At 35.9% G+C, this 17018-nt stretch overlaps 2 protein-coding genes and 1 non-coding gene across 5 annotated transcripts in view; 1 reads left to right on the top strand and 2 right to left on the bottom strand.

Annotated features, from left to right (window-relative positions):
* The window catches only part of NUDT9 (nudix hydrolase 9), a 46094-nt gene extending 40569 nt beyond the window's left edge, over nucleotides 1-5525 (top strand). For all 3 annotated transcript variants that reach the window (XM_077765134.1, XM_077765132.1, XM_077765133.1), the window contains exons 6-8: nucleotides 1801-1947; nucleotides 3461-3545; nucleotides 4992-5525. In XM_077765134.1, the coding sequence (XP_077621260.1) occupies nucleotides 1801-1947; nucleotides 3461-3545; nucleotides 4992-5170 (411 nt within the window). In that variant the 3' untranslated portion in view covers nucleotides 5171-5525. The remainder of the gene's footprint in view (nucleotides 1-1800; nucleotides 1948-3460; nucleotides 3546-4991) is intronic.
* Nucleotides 5526-8410: 2885 nt separating this feature from the next.
* Nucleotides 8411-15912, bottom strand: SCPPPQ1 (secretory calcium-binding phosphoprotein proline-glutamine rich 1). Its single transcript, XM_077765182.1, has 8 exons — nucleotides 15846-15912; nucleotides 14834-14866; nucleotides 14663-14740; nucleotides 12832-12876; nucleotides 11922-11948; nucleotides 9398-9427; nucleotides 9296-9307; nucleotides 8411-8497 (listed from the first exon to the last, which is right to left on the bottom strand). Exons 1-8 carry the CDS (start codon nucleotides 15900-15902, stop codon nucleotides 8411-8413), a joined length of 369 nt encoding a protein of 122 aa, XP_077621308.1. The 5' UTR covers nucleotides 15903-15912.
* Nucleotides 8663-8796, bottom strand: LOC144232349 (U4 spliceosomal RNA). Its single transcript, XR_013335372.1, has one exon. It is a non-coding gene; the product is annotated as a U4 spliceosomal RNA (small nuclear RNA).
* Nucleotides 15913-17018: the final 1106 nt, after the last annotated feature.

Here is a 17018-nt window from a genome sequence, read left to right as displayed (position 1 = left end):
GCTTATACCTTGGCCTTTCCATTTTGAGCTGAGAATATGGAGTTCAGACTCTTATCTTAAATTTTTAAAATTTTTATTTATTAAGTAGTCTCTCTACCCAACACGGGGGCTTTAAGTGACACCACTGAGATCAAGAGTTGCTTCTTCTACTCACTGAGACAACCAGGTGCCCCAGGCCCTTCTCTTTAGAATTTACATAATTATATCTACTTCGTAGGATTGCTAGCAATAGCATATAAAGCACCTGGCATAAAGTAGGTATTCATACATGTTGGATCCTATCTCAGAACTCAACCCCTACTTCCAAGTCCAAGGTAAGACTGTTAACATTGGTTTATTGAATTTTCATTATTTTTAGGCATAAAAAAGATAATTCTTATTATGTACTGTTCCTTGTAGTTTAAAAAAACATTTTTTAAAAAATATTTACTTTTGAGAGAGAGTGAGCGAGTGAACAAGCTGGGGAGGGGCAGAGGGAGGGAGGACAGAAGATCTGAAGTGGGCTCCACGCTGTCAGCATAGAGCCTGATGTGGGGCTTGAACTCATACACCGTGAGATCATGATCTGAGCCGAAGTCAGGTGCTTACCCAACTGAGCCACTCAGGCGCCCCTCCTTATAGTTTTTAAAATTTCTGTAATAGCTTCAGGAACAGTGTACTTTTGTTGAGTTCATTTCAGTGATATATTTGAGGTGGCTTTTAAAAATGTATATGTGTGCAATAGAGGGTTTTATATTTATGCCATATTATGAAATGGAGATAATTTTGATAAGAGGATGATTCTTTATAGTATACTGCTTTCTGCAAGAATGTTTTTTTTTTTCCTTTGTAGGATAAAAATGGATTGGCAATAAGAATCCCAGGTGACTGTGATAAAAGCTTAGGTTAATTATGAGCCAAATTGTTGAACTTCACCCATGCTTAGTGCAAAACACAATGATTTCATCATAGGGTTTTATATTTTTATTGTCATCTGAACTTCTGATCAGTAAGGAAACTGTTGTCCTTGATGTCATTTTGATAATCATTCATCTAATCAGTATATTTTGAGTATCTGTCTTTTGTCAGCTGATATATTAGACATTGAGACTATAACAGAGCAACATAAACATCCTTGTTTTCTCATAGCTTACATTCCAGTGGGGGAAACAGATAATATAAAATATGCTATTGTATGTTTGAAGGTATAAATATTAAGAAAAAAACTAAAGCAAGGAAGCAGACTAGGAAATGGTTGAGAGTTTGCAATTTTAGATTAGAGTGGTTAGAAAGGTCTCTGAGAAGGTAACATTTAAGCAAAGATTAGACGAAGGTGAATGAATGATGCATGTGGGTATCTAGGGAAAAGCATGTTGGACACAAGTAATAGCAGGTGCAAAGGCCTTAAAGTGGGGGTTTGTCCTATACACATTCAGGAGGTCAGTGTGGCTGGAATGGAATAAACAACGGGGAAGTATCAGCTTGCTATATTCTTTCTTGCCTCCAGGCCTTCCTTCCTTAGCTTGAGTTTGGAAGATACCAGGAAAGGAGTCTGATTAGCTCAGTTTACCATTGGCTAACCTTGGACAAATTACGGTAGTCAAATACCTGAGATTCTGTGATTGGCTACTTCTAGAATCAAATGGTTTAGAGAAGAAGATATCACAGAAGAATGGGGATCATGATGGCCAGGTAGAATAATGAAATGTCGACTGCATCACCCAGTAAATATTTGTTGAATGAATGAAAGCTTTTTACTTTTTTCTTTCTTTCTTTTTTTTTTTTTTTTTTTTTTTTTTTTAATAATAATGTGGCTATTAGGGGATGGTGGATCCAGGAGAGAAGATTAGTGCTACACTGAAAAGAGAATTTGGTGAGGAAGCTCTCAACTCCTTACAGAAATCCAGTGCAGAAAAGAGAGAATTAGAGGAACAGTTACACAAACTCTTCAGCCAGGAACATCTCGTGGTAAGAAGTGCTGGTTCCTATGAAGGATTTAGCCTCATGGATTAGTGAAAATTCCATAAAAGTTCACCTGGAAATCTGATAGATTATTCTCCGAATAGAGTGAATTACTTGCATATTTGAAATACATATGCATAAAAGCAAATTATAGTAGATCTTCACTGTAAATAGATTTCTACTTAAGGTTTTGTAGTCCAACTTTAGGTCAGTTACATGTATTAGAATACACTTTTCTTCTTAGTTTGTCTTTAGACTAGATGTTAGCTAAAGTGACACTGAGCTCACCCATCCATCCAGAAGCCTTTTAAAAAAATTTACATGAATTTAGCTCTTTTGAGAGAACATTTACGTTTTAAATTATGTTATTCAGAGATTTTCTGGTTGTAACCATTTAAGTCTTATGTTTTGTCTACATCCCCTTTGTGATTAAAAAAAAGTTGCCTTATAAGGGATATATGTACTGATAATGAAAAGAGAGTTTCTTGTCTTCTTTGCTGGCTTTTGTTTGAATTGCTTAGTTTTCTTTCTAGAATTAGAATTTCTTATTTATGTTCAGTCTTTTGGGGCCACATTTGTGTTAGATGGCTAGATCCAAATCTTTCTCTGTATTAATAGCTTAAATATTAGTCTTTACTAAATTTATTTATAGATCTTCTCTTTTTAACTAAAAGAATGTATCTTTGTATGTCTGAAACTATAATCATGGAAATTATAAACAGAAAAATACTAATAGAGCCTTTTAAAAAGTCCTATGGCCTAAATATGACTATTCTCAGATTATGAAATTAGAGTCTGAGGAGTTGAGGGTTTTGTGAATTTTAAAGCTGACCTTGAGAATACTTGTAGGAAATTTAAAACAGGCCTGTGGAATGCTACATGAAAGTTTCTGTGATACTTACATTTATGAAAGGTGAAATACAGAGTCACTTACGTCAAGGGGTTTTAAAATGGAGCTGAGAGGCCTTTAGGGAGGTGGGCCATATGCACTTCCTCACCAGGTGGGGCCCTCATCTTTTAAACTGGGCTAAACCGCAAATACTCTAAAGACTCTACACAAACACCTGCGACTTGCTACAAGAGGGACTTTCTTGGTGATAATCTTAGCAACCAATTATATTCACCCAAGACTAGTTTTCTGTAGCATTGCCAATCAAAATTCTTTGTAAACAACTTATATAAGCATTCTCCTTCTATCTTTTTAAAAATCCTCTGACTTTGCTCCCTAGTGGGACACTGGGTTGCTACCCAAATCTGTGTACCCTGAATTGCAGTTCTTTGATCATAAATAAATGTTTAATTATTGCCTACTGACGATTTTAGGTTGGCACTTTTTTCTTATTGTAGTAAAAAATACGTAACATATAATATCCCATCTTAACTTTATACTGTACAGTTAAGTGAATTATACGCACATTGTTTTGTAATAGGATATTTACATTTCTGATGTAGCATGCGTCTGCTCCGCCCATTCGTGTTTCACTGTATGCCTTTTTCCTCTGTTTCCTTTTAAAAATAGATATATAAAGGATATGTTGATGATCCTCGAAATACTGATAATGCATGGATGGAGACAGAAGCTGTGAACTACCATGATGAAACAGGTAAACTTACGTTTATTAGACTGACTTGATAAGAGACACTTTGGTATTTATGGAATGAGTGCTCATGAAAGAGCAACTTTTTTTCTTTAAGTTTATTATTTTTTCTTTAAAGTTTATTATTAGTTTTTTCTCTAAAGAGACAGAGAGAGAAGCGAGAGTACACGCAGGAGAGAGGGAGAGAGAATCCCAAGCAGGCTCCATACTGTTAGCAAACTGAGATCATGACCAGAGCCAACACCAAGAGTCGGATGCTTAACTGACTGAGCCACCCATGTGCTCCTTTTTTTTTCTTTTAGAAAGAGAATCAGAGCAGGGGGAGAGGGGCAGCGAGAGCAAGAGCAAGAGGATCTCTAGCAGGTTCCATTCTCAGCATGGAGCCCAATGAGGAATCTCAGCATGATTCCTACGACTATGGAATCATGACCTGAGCCAAAATCAAGAGTTGGCTGCTTAACTGACTGAGCCTCCAGGTGCCCCAGCATTTGCTTTTTTAAAAGTTCTTAATAAGCACTGCCAAACTGGAGTACAGAAATAGGCCATTAACATTCCCAACAGTGACTGAGAGCTTTATTTTAATTTTTTTGATAAATATTTTAATAAATATATTTCTTTGTAAATATTTTCATTTATGGTTTCTGATTTGGTGTCCTGCTTATTTTACTTAATTTATTTATTTTGAAAAAGGGAAGGAGGGACAGAGAGCACGAGTGGGGGTGGGGTTGGCTGGAAAGAGAATTGTCTGCACTGTCAGTGAACCAGGAGATCATGACCTGAGCTAAAATTAAGAGTCAGACACTTACCTGACACTTACCTGCCCAGGCACCCCCATGCTTATTTTAGAAAGGTCTACTTAAGAGTGTAAAATGAGTTGCCAATAATTGTTTTATTTTTTACATTTAAATCTCCAGTCTCTCTAGAACTTATTTTGATCTAAGTTTTCATACTCATTTAATATGAACTCTTTTTTTTTTTAAGGCTAATATTCTTACCTTTTGTAAATTAATTTTTTTAATGTTTATTTTTAAGAGACAGAGACAGTGTGTGGGAGGGGATAGGGGAGAGCAAAGAGAGGGAGACACGGAATCCAAAGCAGGCTCCAGGCTCTGAGCTGTCAGCACAGAGCCCAACATGGGGCTCAAACTCATGAACTGTGAGATCATGACCTGAGCCAAAGTAGGATGCTTAACCGACTGAGCCACCCAGGTGCCCCTAATATTCTTACTTTTTAAAGAGAAAAGCTACCTTACTGGTGCCTCTGCTTAAAATTTAGGAAGTGTGGTTAAAATTTGGGCCTTTGGAAAATTTGGAGCCTTCTAGTTTTTAATTCCCTGAGCCACCTAATGATTTAAGATTGTTTACAGTAAGAATACTTGAAGCTACAGAGTTATGTTGAAAAGGACATACATGAATTACTTTTTCTTGGTGATGTTTTTGCTTTGGTAATAGGCGAGATAATGGATAACCTTACCCTAGAAGCTGGAGATGATGCTGGAAAAGTGAAATGGGTGGACATCAGTGATCAACTCCAGCTTTATGCCAGTCACTCTCAATTCATCAAACTTGTGGCAGAGAAACGAGATGCACACTGGAGTGAGGACTCTGACGCTGAGTGTGGCGGGTTGTAGCCGCATCTCTGTGTCAGCCACAGGCCAGCAGAGGAGCACATGCTGAAAGGAAGGTGGCACAACAGCTCATAGGAGAGATCAGTGGCGGGGGTGGGGGGGGCAGAGGGCAGGGTCGGTCACTTGGAAATTATTTTATTCACTTTCAAAATGGTTTGCTTTTCAAAGGTTTTCATCAGAATAAAATTAGTAAAAACGGTGAAATGCAACATATAATGTTCTGCTTTCCAGTCAAAAGAAACATAAGCAACATATTTTGTATGTATTCTATTTAAGCATGGTTTAAACCAAATCTAAACAGCTGATGTTCTTTGAAGAATCATAATCTGAATAAAGATAAGTTTAAGGTCAGCCATAACTTCTGCTTTCCATCTAGTTCTTATTTGTCAGTTGTTTTCTTTTTTCCCTGTTGATCTAGGGTCTGCAGGATGTCCCTGCCATATTGGGCTCCTTTAGGAGAGCTCTGCCACTGTCTAATCTCACCGATCTCTAAGTTATTTGCTTCATAGTTTGCTTTATGTGATCTTGTTGAAGCTGATTCCAAAAATGGAAACCTTATGTTTTGACTTCAGAGTCGTCAGTTTTTTGAGGAAATTTCAGTCACTCTTTTAGTTAATAAAGATCAAGATCAATGAACAACCACTCATGTTCTCATTTTCAAAAATTCTGAATTTAAATACATGTCCAGGAAACTAATTTAAATGGATGTGTTTCACTCTACTGTTACTGCATGTGTCATAAATGAATTAAAAATAGGTGTTCAGGGGCACCTGGGTGGCTCAGTTGGTTGTGTCCAACTCTTGATTTTGGCTGAGGTCATGATCCCAGGGTTGTGAGGTTGAGCCCTGTGTTGGGCTCCACACTCAGCATGGAGCCAGCTTGGGAGCCTTTCTCCTCCACTCATGGTCTCCCTCTCTAAAAAGTAAAAAAAATAAAAAAATAAAAATACATATAGATGTTCAGAAAGGAGTGAAATGAGACAGAGATAGAGGGAGGTCTTTGAGAGTTAAACATATTTTTTGTTAGGAAGGGAATGTTAAGAAAGGAAGTAGTTGTTGATGCTCTGGGTGCTTTTGGAACAAGGGAAGAGGAAGGAAAATACTTGTCTTAGTGGGCATGTGTAACACATTCTGGCTAAGATATTTATTGGGAAAGTCCCATGGTATTTACTCCTGTCAACCTCAAGTAGGGACCATCATAATTTCATCTTCATTCTAGCTGGACTACAGATGGGGCATCTGAGACATGGTTGTTTCCTTTTCTTCACCTATTTGAAAAAAGTATTAGGCTTATTCTGTAGCTTGAGAATAGAACTTTGGCTTATGGAAATCAAAAGTCACCCCAACCCCTGCTAAATTAGTATCAAAACTACTTTTACTTTGGTGGTAAACCTGATCTAAACTTACAGGAAGCTTTTTTCTCATTAGTGCGACTTAAGGTTTGCTGAGAAACATTTAGAACATTTGATTTCTGGATGCTGTTTCAGACCTTTCTGGAAGAATTATAAGGTTTAAGTATGGTATTAATTTTCTAAAATCTATAAATTCCTGGTCCCTGGTATGTAATAAGGGACTTGCACTTGACCAGGATGACCTGCTCATTAGTTGAGGGGTAGGATGACCTTCTCCCAGAATCAAAGAGTTGAGTTCTACTTGTACTGTTTGGCAGGAAGAGACTGCTTTTTCCTGGCACTGAATAGAGTTCTTTAAAGCTACTTACAAAAGCTATTGAGAAAGCTTGAGCAATTCCCTGAAGGTCAACATTTACTCATATCTAATAGTGTTGAAACATTTAAATTGACATTAGAAAAGATATTAGGTAATATTAATATTTTATTTAAAGAATGATTAAAGCACATGGTCTGTTAATAATGAATTATTCATGGCATTTTAGAGTTTACTCTGGAACATTTCTAAAGTATGCAGAATTATAAAACTACTATAGGTAGAAGTAGATAATCTTCTGATAAGTGTTATAAATATCCAGCATCATCTATAATAAGAAAAACCAGATTAAAATTTTAGTTGAAGACATTTCTGGAGGAATATTTGCTCCTATATCACTAGGTGATATTGCCTCCATATTTGCTTTTCTTATCATTTGGTATAAGGAAGAATACTCTCAGAATACTTTTTGTCTAAAGGAGACTTAGTAAAATAGTAATAACAGATACCATTTACTGAGTATTTACATTATATCACTCAATCCTCACAACAATCTCGTGAAGTTAGGTGGTATTATTTCCATTTCACAGATGAAAATGATACTTCTAAAGATTGTCTCAAGGTTATTCAGTAAGGGACATAGCTGGGATTTGAATCCTGGTCTGCCTGGTTCCAAAACCTATCCTGTATTGTACTTCCTACTAAGGTCATGAAGCTTTGATGGTTTGTTGCTTTAAGTATGCAGTTTGGAAGATTATATATTATTTAAACAGTACTCATGTTATCCACAGTAATACAGTTAATGGTTTATGACTTGACTTTAAGGCCACAGCTGATTTAACTAGCATCATTGCAAGTGTTTGCATAATTTGAGCCCAAAGAGAATTGATTTGATAATATCTGAACCTAAGGATATGTGGCAGCAATATGTGGTGGCAATCGTGTTTGTCTTGCTAGCAGGTGTTCTGGAACTTTTGCCAGCATTTAAAACTCAAATGGAAGCATATGCTAAACGTGCATAGTAAGCCCGTAACAATCTAAAACCTGAATATTTGGTCGCTAAATAGGGCGCTTGAAAATTCCAACCACTTTTAGAAGTTAAATGCTTATATTTTCTTACAGTATAAGAAATGGTGGTTGGTCTTATTTTTTTTAAACGTATTTGTGAGGTTTCAATAAGTAAACTGATTTAAAAATACATCCTTTGAAGAAAGCATTTATAATTTAAGTAGGCTAGTTACTGCTTTCATCAGTACACTTTTAATCATACTATTAATATATCAATATGGACGTAACCTGAGACTATTAAACTCCCAAGATAAAATTTTTTTTAAACTATATAGTAGCGCTTGAAAGATATTTGGAGATTTTACTAACCTTAGTATATAACTTCTGACCTAGGAGGGAGAGAATTATCTCTGTCAAAATAAACAATACAGATTATAGTTATTACATGAAGGTATTCTTGCCATAATTTCTTGTTTCCACTCACGTCTCCCATCTTATGGTTATTTTATTGCTGATGGGTTAGTATTTATATAATCATGTGTATTGGCAGATGGAAAATAACATGGTCCTGTTACACCTTAAATGCTGATAAATTGAATCCTCTGCTGGGTTTTTCTGCAACAAAGCACTTAGCTTCTCCTCCTTGGCCTTTGATGGCCTGATAAGAGCATCTGGAGTGGTCAGAAATACTAAATAAGCATTTGGGGGCAATGAAATATATAAGAAGGAAGAAGTGGGTGAAATCCAATTTCTTTCTCAAAATTGGTGCTGAGAATATTTTGACTGATTAGCTTCTCTCAAGGTAGATTAAAATAAATACATACCATATGTAATTTTGATTGCCATTAATTCAGATATTTAAAAAGAGCATATCTATCTTTTGTATATATTTTCAATTAGCAATAATTGTGCCTTGGATACATCTCCTTGGCTATGATACTGCCACTGTGCAAAGCTTATCTTTTGTATATATTTTAAAATGAGAACAAACTTGGATGAGAATCAAAGTAGAAGTCTCATGATTTGTAGCCTCTCCATCCAGCAAGCTGATGCTTTGGGGTTAAAGAGATGTTTTGCCTTGCCTTAAATCAGGCCATTTCTAGATTTGGTAGTTTCACAGCAGGCTTTTTTGTTTGTTTGTTTACTATGAATTGTCCATAACATAAAAAGAAGATTAAGGTAAAATTTACTGTTTGAAATTTCTTCACCTAATATTGCATATATTTTTGTAGGCTGAAATTTTGTCAAATACCATGGCCATATGAAAAGAATACCTTTTTAGACCTGCAGAAATTATCTAATTGTTTAGAGTTTATAACTTAAAAGCTCTAATTTAGGTGAGTCAGTTGGGTTTGATTCTGCCATGTTTTTATACTTTAGGAGAGTTATTCTTACCTTTCCTGATATTAAATGTCACATGTTTTTTATCAATATAATCATAGAAATAAAGTCTTACCCCAAAGAAGCCCTAAAAGATTAAAAAAAAAATAAGATATTACCCTCAGTCCATTAAATAGGTTTATAGTTTACAATAGCTTAAAAATTAATATGAACTTACCCCGAGGTTGTTCAAAATAAAAGTGATTAACTGTAAAAGAAGAAAAATCGATCAATGCTAGTGCTGTCAATGGGCTTATTTTTTTAACTTATTTGTAACTTAGCACACATATAAGCTAGATTTTCTATATGAAAATCTTTGTTTTATTGAAAAATTAATTCCATTTTATTTAATTTTATTTACATGATGTAAGATTGTAAATTGAATATGCAATATCTAGATTTAAGTTCCCTTAATGCACAGAAATATTTTATTGTCTTTACGGTTTCTGAAGGATAAGAACTTGACGTGAATGGTTAGGAAACTCACTGTGTACATATCCATGCAAGTGTTAGGTTTCTTGAAGTATGAAAATTCCCTATGTGAATGATACTTCACCCAAAATTTTAGGACAACTATAAACACTTTGCTACAAGAGTGTGCTTACACAAGCAGTTTCACTGGAAAAAGTATTGCTTTGTAGTTTCCATGGGTCCTTCTGTACAGACTGGCAGCTTGCTCAAGGAGTTGACCAGTGAAAGAAAACAAATCCCTCCATATTTGTAGAGCTGTCCATCCCAGTATGTATGCAAGAATATGTAAGCTAAACGCTCTCCCGGTGTTTGCTTAGGCAAGAACAATACCCACGGCAGTGTTTGTTTCCTTAGTGTGTCTCTTCTGCTTTCTGACTTAACTAGGACCGCTGGGAGAAAAAAAATTATGGCTATGAAGGTATGGCAGTTATAGAAGTTATTCTGTCAGAATTCTTTCCAGGATAGGTTGTGGCCAACAGCACTTTTAAAAAAGTTCCAAAAAAGGATAAATAGGTATTAAGTGTTCAGATCTGATGATGTGAATGAGTCCTGTATCTGAGGAGTCCGTATTTACACTGGAAGAGACCTGGGAGGTACAATGATACCTTTACCCAGGGTCATGCAGCTACTTTAATTTTAAAAGAGATTAAATCTAGAGAGAAATTATAATCTAAGAAAGATTTGAATCTAGGCTTTCCAACCATAGGCCAGTGCTTTCTGCATGTTTTGATGTAAAGGTAAACTTTCCAATTTTGTAATTATTAATGATTAATAATTGCAGACAGTTTCCTAAAACATTTTTGGGTAGAAATATGCTAGAATTTTTATTGTCTGCCATTTGGAAATGGACTGTAATGTTGCTTATACGTAGTGGATTATGGGAAGAACACTAGCACTTGAACTCAAGAAACTTAGGTTCTTATTGATTCGACACAGAAGCTGTTTGAGCTCAAGGTTTTGGGACACTTAACTATTTCTCAAGGTGGCTGGCTTTAAATAGTCTCAGATCCTGAAAAATTTTTTCTCTGGCACACAAATGATTTAGGCTTAATTTTCAGATATTTTTACAAAATACTGCATGTCCCTGATTCTAAGATACCATCAGTTGTAAAATGTACCGTTTTAAATGATAGCCTTTTAAGGAAAAAAGAGATCTTAGAAAATGTATCTGTTTTCAGGGTGCCTGGGTGGCTCAGTCGGTTAAGCATCCGACTTCAGCTCAGGTTATGACCTCAGGTTAATGGGTTCAAGCCCTGCATCAGGCTTTGTGCTGACAGCTTGAAGCCTGGAGCCTGCTTAGGATTCTGTCTCTCTCTCTCTCTGCCCCTCCCCACCTTGGTTTCTCTCTCAAAAATGAATAAACATTAAAAAAAATAAATGTATCTAAGATCTGTCTTGATTTCTGAAAATGTTTAAGTATGAAAAGTACGTTTTTAGAGAAATGGAATTTTTTAGTGTTTTCTTTTGTAACTCCACTCAAGTATTTTTCCTCTGCTTTCATGAGCTAATATTCTGAATAACTTATTGTTATCCATAAAGGGGCTTATTAAAAAGTTGAGTTGTGGGGAGCCTGGGTGGCTTAGTCGGTTGAGCGTCCGACTTTCGCTTAGGTCATGATCTTGTGGTTCGTGCGTTTGAGCCCCGTGTCGGGCTCTGTGCTGACTGCCAGCTCAGAGCCTGGAGCCTGTTTCAGAGTCTGTGTCTCCCTCTCTCTCTGACCCTCCACTGTTCACACTGTCTCTCTCTCTCTCTCTCCTAGAAATAAATAAATTAAAAAAAAAAAAACTTTAAAAGTTGAGTTTTGTGCATTTCAGCCAAAAAAAAAAGCATTGTCTATTGGAACTTAGCTTTGATAATCTTTAATGTATTATGTGTTTATGCTAATGCTTCATTAGTGAAGAAATCATCAAGTTCATTTCTCCAAAATCAATGGATTCTGTAAGTCTAAGTCTTTTGACTCTTCACTTTCACCCTCATCAGTGATGGAAAAGGTTGTTGTATCAATTTATAGTTTGTATCAATTGAATAATGAATGTAGAACTGTTTGTAGAATGTAGAAATGAATTGAGATTGTTTTTTGACTTTGGATTTAACAGCTGTGATTTATTTTGTTTCCAAATAAATTACACTAATAAGGACAGATTTTCATGATGAGCTGGCCTGTCTTATAAAGGGAAGTTGAATGTAATATATTTATGAACTTTATAGAGTAATAGGGTATATATATTTACCGTTATAAGATCATTAAGTGTCAGGACCTAGAATAAAGGAAATACAATTAAATAATCAGGGAGTTGTAGTTCAGCATTTTGTCTATGTTTTCTATGTTATACATTTTATATTACCTTGATTAATGAAAACATGCTTTTTAGAATTCTTAGATTTCTAAAATTATGGCGTAAAGATTCATATTCACTAATATTTTTAAGTACCCACCCTCCCTTCAAAATAATATCTCTGGAAGGATATAGTCCACATTTTCTTCTGTGGTCTCCAAACGTAGCAGGGATTTCTCAGAAAGAACATTAAACTTAGGCTTACTAGGTTGGAGCAAAGACTATATTTTAGGATCACTTCTTTATGAAAGAAAACTTTATTTAAAAAAATTTTTTTAAATGTGAGAGAGAGAGAGACAGCGTGAGCAGGGGAGGGTCAAGAGAGAGAGGAAGATACAGAATCCGAAACAGGTTCCAGGCACTGAGCTAGCTGTCAGCACAGAGCCCGACACAGGGCTCGAACCCACAAACCGTGAGATCATGACCTGAGCCGAAGTCAGAGGCTTAACCGACGGAGCCACCCAGGCGCCCCTATGAAAGTAAACTTTAATAATGTCATGCCCTATCATTGTAAGGATTATCATTTTAAAATTTCTAATATGGCATAATATATACAACATATATTTTAGTTTCTAAGTCAATCTCATCATGTAATTGTCCCTCCAGCAAAATCCTGTCAAAAATGAAATTGAAATCCTTTTGTAATATGACCATAACCTTAAATCTAGTTCAAAGGATTCTAGGACAGATTCCATTTCAGAAGAATGTAGTTTTCTCTCATTACTGGCAGATGTAAGCATTTAGAGGTGAAATGGGCTTTATAAATCATTCACTATTTTATACTTAAAGGAAACTTTGTAATTACCTGATTTGGATCATAAGGAAAAGGGAAAGAGAAAGGAATTGGAATCTACAAAAAAGGAGGGAAAACAAGTGAATTGTGAATAAAACAATTTTGTTTTTGCTTTTTTCCTCATTAATTTAACTTACTCTTCCATCCATCCATCCATCCAGTATTTATTGAGCAATTCTGTGCTCTCAACAAGCCCAACTTCTACCTGGTGGAGCTTAGATTCTAAGGGATTTATTTTTATTTATTTTTTCTTAAATAGTTTATTGTCAAGTCTAATGGATTTTAAATCATTTTCTTTCTCTCAAGAGGTATGCTTATTTTGACTCAGTCAAATCTAAAGCCAAAAGGCATCTATTTGATGTGTTTGATAATTCTTGCAAATCTACCAGTTTGTCTGCTGTAGTTTAATCTTTGTTTTTTAATACCACTCTGCCATCTGGTGGAAGGAAGAGTTTCCATTTCAAATACTAGGGATTCTTTGTTGCCACAACAGATTTACATAAGATGTTAACAGAGACTCCTACAATCTAATTCTAAACTAAAACTTCAGGATTTTTCATTAATAAAAAAAAATCTTACTGGATTTCAGCTAAAACAACAACAGCAGCAGCAGCAGCAGCATAAAAGAGAAACAATGCTCCCAGCCTTGACTAGAACCAAAATGATTAGCAATTAATGATAGATGCAAGTATTCAAATTTAGTGGCTAGGATTCGAGTAGGATATGTGAAAACATTGAAGGGAAAGACTTTCACTGAGGACCTCAACTTCAGTGACAAATTTCCAAAAGCCTACTTAAAGTTGAGGAATAAACCATTTGAAATGAAATACAAGCAAAAGGAAGGTGCTTATACATTTAGATATAACACTATGCAAAATCATTTTATTTTAAAAGTAAGTGGTAGACAGGAAGTTAAGCCAGATGCTATTTTAAAATGTGTGTGAAGTTTCAAAGCATCATTGCTTAAATACTGTCCAAATTTAACATGTCTCCAATCTGTGTTGCAACCTCATTGTACTGATCATTCTCCTCCCAAACTGCCATGTCCTCAGGTCCATTGCATACAGTTGCTGTCCCTCTGCCTGCAGTGCACCCCCATCCCCATTCCTCATGATCTGGCTCAGATAATGTCTCCTCTGTGAATGAAGTCTTCGACCCACAGCCTAAGTCAACTTTGTATTTGCACCTAGAAGTACTTATCAAAACGCATTTTTAGATTTATGAATCTTTTTATCATCAGACTGAACTTATAAGTTTTGTATTTCTAGCACTCACTATAGACCCTATGATGCAATAGACACTCAGTAATTATTAGCTGAATGAATGCTGTCTGTACCAATGTAAGTATTACATACAGAGTGAAGGAAGTTCTATTTGTATATTTAGCACTGTCCTGGCCTTTATTAAAAGATGTCCAAGAATCTAGATATTAGGAAAGATTGGAGCGGATCCAACAGAAAGAACAAAATAATTATATTGTTTGACCTGTGAGAGGAAGAGAGTTGGAAAAAACCTTTAAGTAAGCAGCAAGATGATTTAGAAAAAGAACGGATATTATGGAAAGAGGTTAGTATTTCCTTCATGAAGAGCAATTATGCTCATCACAGTCATAGGAATTCAGTATAACCACCTTTTTGATGGCAAGTACCGAGAGACATTGGAAGAAGTCACCAAAAATTTTGGGGGAAATTTGCGAGTTCCTTGTCACACTCTACCACAGGCTCTGGGGGGAAGGGGTGTGAATAGCTCATGCCTGGCAACATGTAAAGCCTCATATTTGAAAATTAATATCATCTAATAATAACTTTTTTTTCAATTTGAGGTTCCCCAAACCCATGTTTACCAAGGGTAGTTGCGGAGGTGGGGGAAACAGGATCTGAGGAAAAAATGGTGGTCCTTGTGGTGGGTAAAAGCCAAATCTCTGAAAAAAAGAGACATGATGTCAGTCATTCCAGACAACTGTACACTTTCAGAATGATGAACATGTGATTTGAAAAAACAACTAGAAGTTTACCTGTCCACTGGAACTTCCTCCAAATTGTTCAAGCTTGTAAAACAACAACAGCAACAAGGTAAAGCAACATATAGCAAGACATTATTCAGATTTGCTGAGAATAGGTCACAAGCCACTGTTGAGCATTACACTGGTCAGTGGTGTACCTTCACTTCTGAAATGAAAAGCAGTTGAGTATCCAATGTGGAAAGATTGAATTAATTTTGCCCAGTGATTTAGAAGGTGTACTTTTGGCCTTTAACTTCCAAATAATGTTTTTATTTACATTTCGTAAGAGTAATTACATGTTGCATGCCTCTTTATCTTTGAATCAACAATGACCTCAATTTCATTCTCAGCATTTAGAAGGTCAAAGTGAAGAGCATATAGAAATGTAAATTTAAATTTTATATCCCCAAACAAAGTTTGAAAAAGCTCCCTCACTTTGAAAATCTCCCTCCTTTGTTACAAAATGTGCAGGAAAGAAGATTTGTCTACTTGGTGTCCTCCATATTCAGACTGTAACTGACACAGATCACACTCAGAGATCTCATTTGTATAGATGTGGAAGGCATGGCTACAGTCATCATGAGATGGTTTGGGGTAAAGGCGTTATAAACGAAGCTCAATTCAAACTGTATAACTAAGACCTAGGTCACTGTGGAGTTTGAGTTCTAGCTTGCTACGTTTATTTGAGAACTTTCTATTTTCCAGTTAGGACTCAAGTGCTCTGGAACCATTTCTATCATCTTTGCACTACTCTGAGGTATTTCTTATGACTCATTTTACAGACCGGGAAGCCATGGGTTAGTTCCTTGCTCAAAGTCACATGGTTTCCAGATGGTATGTGGAACTGAGATTTTTACTGGGAGGACCAGTGGGCTGAGGCACGGTGATAAATTCCTGATTCTGTAACTTCCTTGGACTCTAGCTTTCTCTTCTGTGAAAGGAAAAGATACAGGAAATGCTTCCTAGCCCAGAAATACTATCTCTGGAATGGAAATGGAGTGGAATATGGAGGAGATGTACTCACAGGGATGGGCAGAGCAGTGGCAATGCTCAAAAGGCCAGCCAAGAGGAGAACTTTCATTCTGAAGGAAGAGTCTGGAATTAAAGGGTTAGAAAATCATTTTTGGTTTGTTTCTAAGTCCTATTCCTGTTGTAAATAGGCTGTTTAGTTAGAGGTATTGCAGTCGTGGTCAGGCTAAATTATGCCTCGATTCAGGTTTTGTAAGCCTACAACATGCTTTAAGAAACTTTGAATGCCTTTAGACAAGACATGCATTCTCTGACTCATAATATTGCATACACTTCATACTCTTCCTTATAATCTTATAGTTCAACATACTTGTTTGGCCCCTGAAGTTATTTGAATTTGTAATCTCTACCCACCAATCTCCAACACCACTGTTGTATCTTGCTTAGTGTTGAAGACATATCACCACTGGCTCAAAGAGATTTCTTATATAATATACACATAAATCCACCTTAAGCTTCTACCCCCATGAGACTTACTAGATCTTTACATAGTCTGGATGCTGTTACTGACAATTATAATTTCTCAAGAAGATAATGATAGAGAAGAATCTTGTAAGTCATAATGGGTTGGTAGAGAATAGCACAATATGAGTGAATTCAATAAAGCAAGTCAGTATGGCCTTTCTTGGCCAGTAGATTCTGAAAGCAAACATATTTATGGTCTTAAATCACATTTAATTCAAATTAACTTACCGTATGAATTTCAAACCCAACCACTGTGCTCTAGAATTAAATTTTGAAAGAAAAATCAAACTCATCATATTCTCATTAAGACTCATACCCAGCATCAGAAACAAGGTATACCTCTTTATAAAAGTCACTCTTCAATGAATTTAGATGGATTTTAAACTCAACTATGACTTATCTTGATGCTATTTTACTTTGCCTGAATTTAGGCAACTTCTCTCCCTTTTCCTTCTTTTTCAGGTGTCTCCTTTATGTTTTTCTGCCTTTTGGATCCAAACCCTTGAATTTTTTTGATAGGTGGGCCTACTAGAAATCATTAAATTACCTAACACAAGAATATCTTAACATTCTTTTACTTAGTGCAATAGAATCAGTCCAGATTACATTGTATGTCTTTGTAATTACCTTTGCTTCAAATGGCCCTCGGAGCAATGAATTCAAGGAACAGTGTGATCTTCTAGAATCTGTATGCCCATCTGGT

The sequence above is a fragment of the Crocuta crocuta genome, unplaced genomic scaffold (assembly GCF_008692635.1).
Source record: "Crocuta crocuta isolate KB4526 unplaced genomic scaffold, BGI_CrCroc_1.0 scaffold134, whole genome shotgun sequence".
In the NCBI taxonomy this organism is placed as follows: Eukaryota; Metazoa; Chordata; class Mammalia; order Carnivora; family Hyaenidae; genus Crocuta; species Crocuta crocuta.
Note: the sequence above shows the minus strand (reverse complement) of the source record. Positions and strands in the feature narration are given on the sequence as shown.

Excerpts from the sequence above, each read along its gene's own strand:
- SCPPPQ1 (XM_077765182.1), bottom strand. The coding sequence starts at position 15,902 with ATGAAAGTTCTCCTCTTGGCTGGCCTTTTGAGCATTGCCACTGCTCTG. Across the intron at positions 14,741-14,833 it reads GAGGAAGTTCCAGTGGACAG|AGATTTGGCTTTTACCCACC; the intron begins GTAAACTTCTAG and ends TCTTTTTTTCAG. Across the intron at positions 11,949-12,831 it reads TTCCTTATGATCCAAATCAG|GTCCTGACACTTAATGATCT; the intron begins GTAATTACAAAG and ends CCTTTATTCTAG.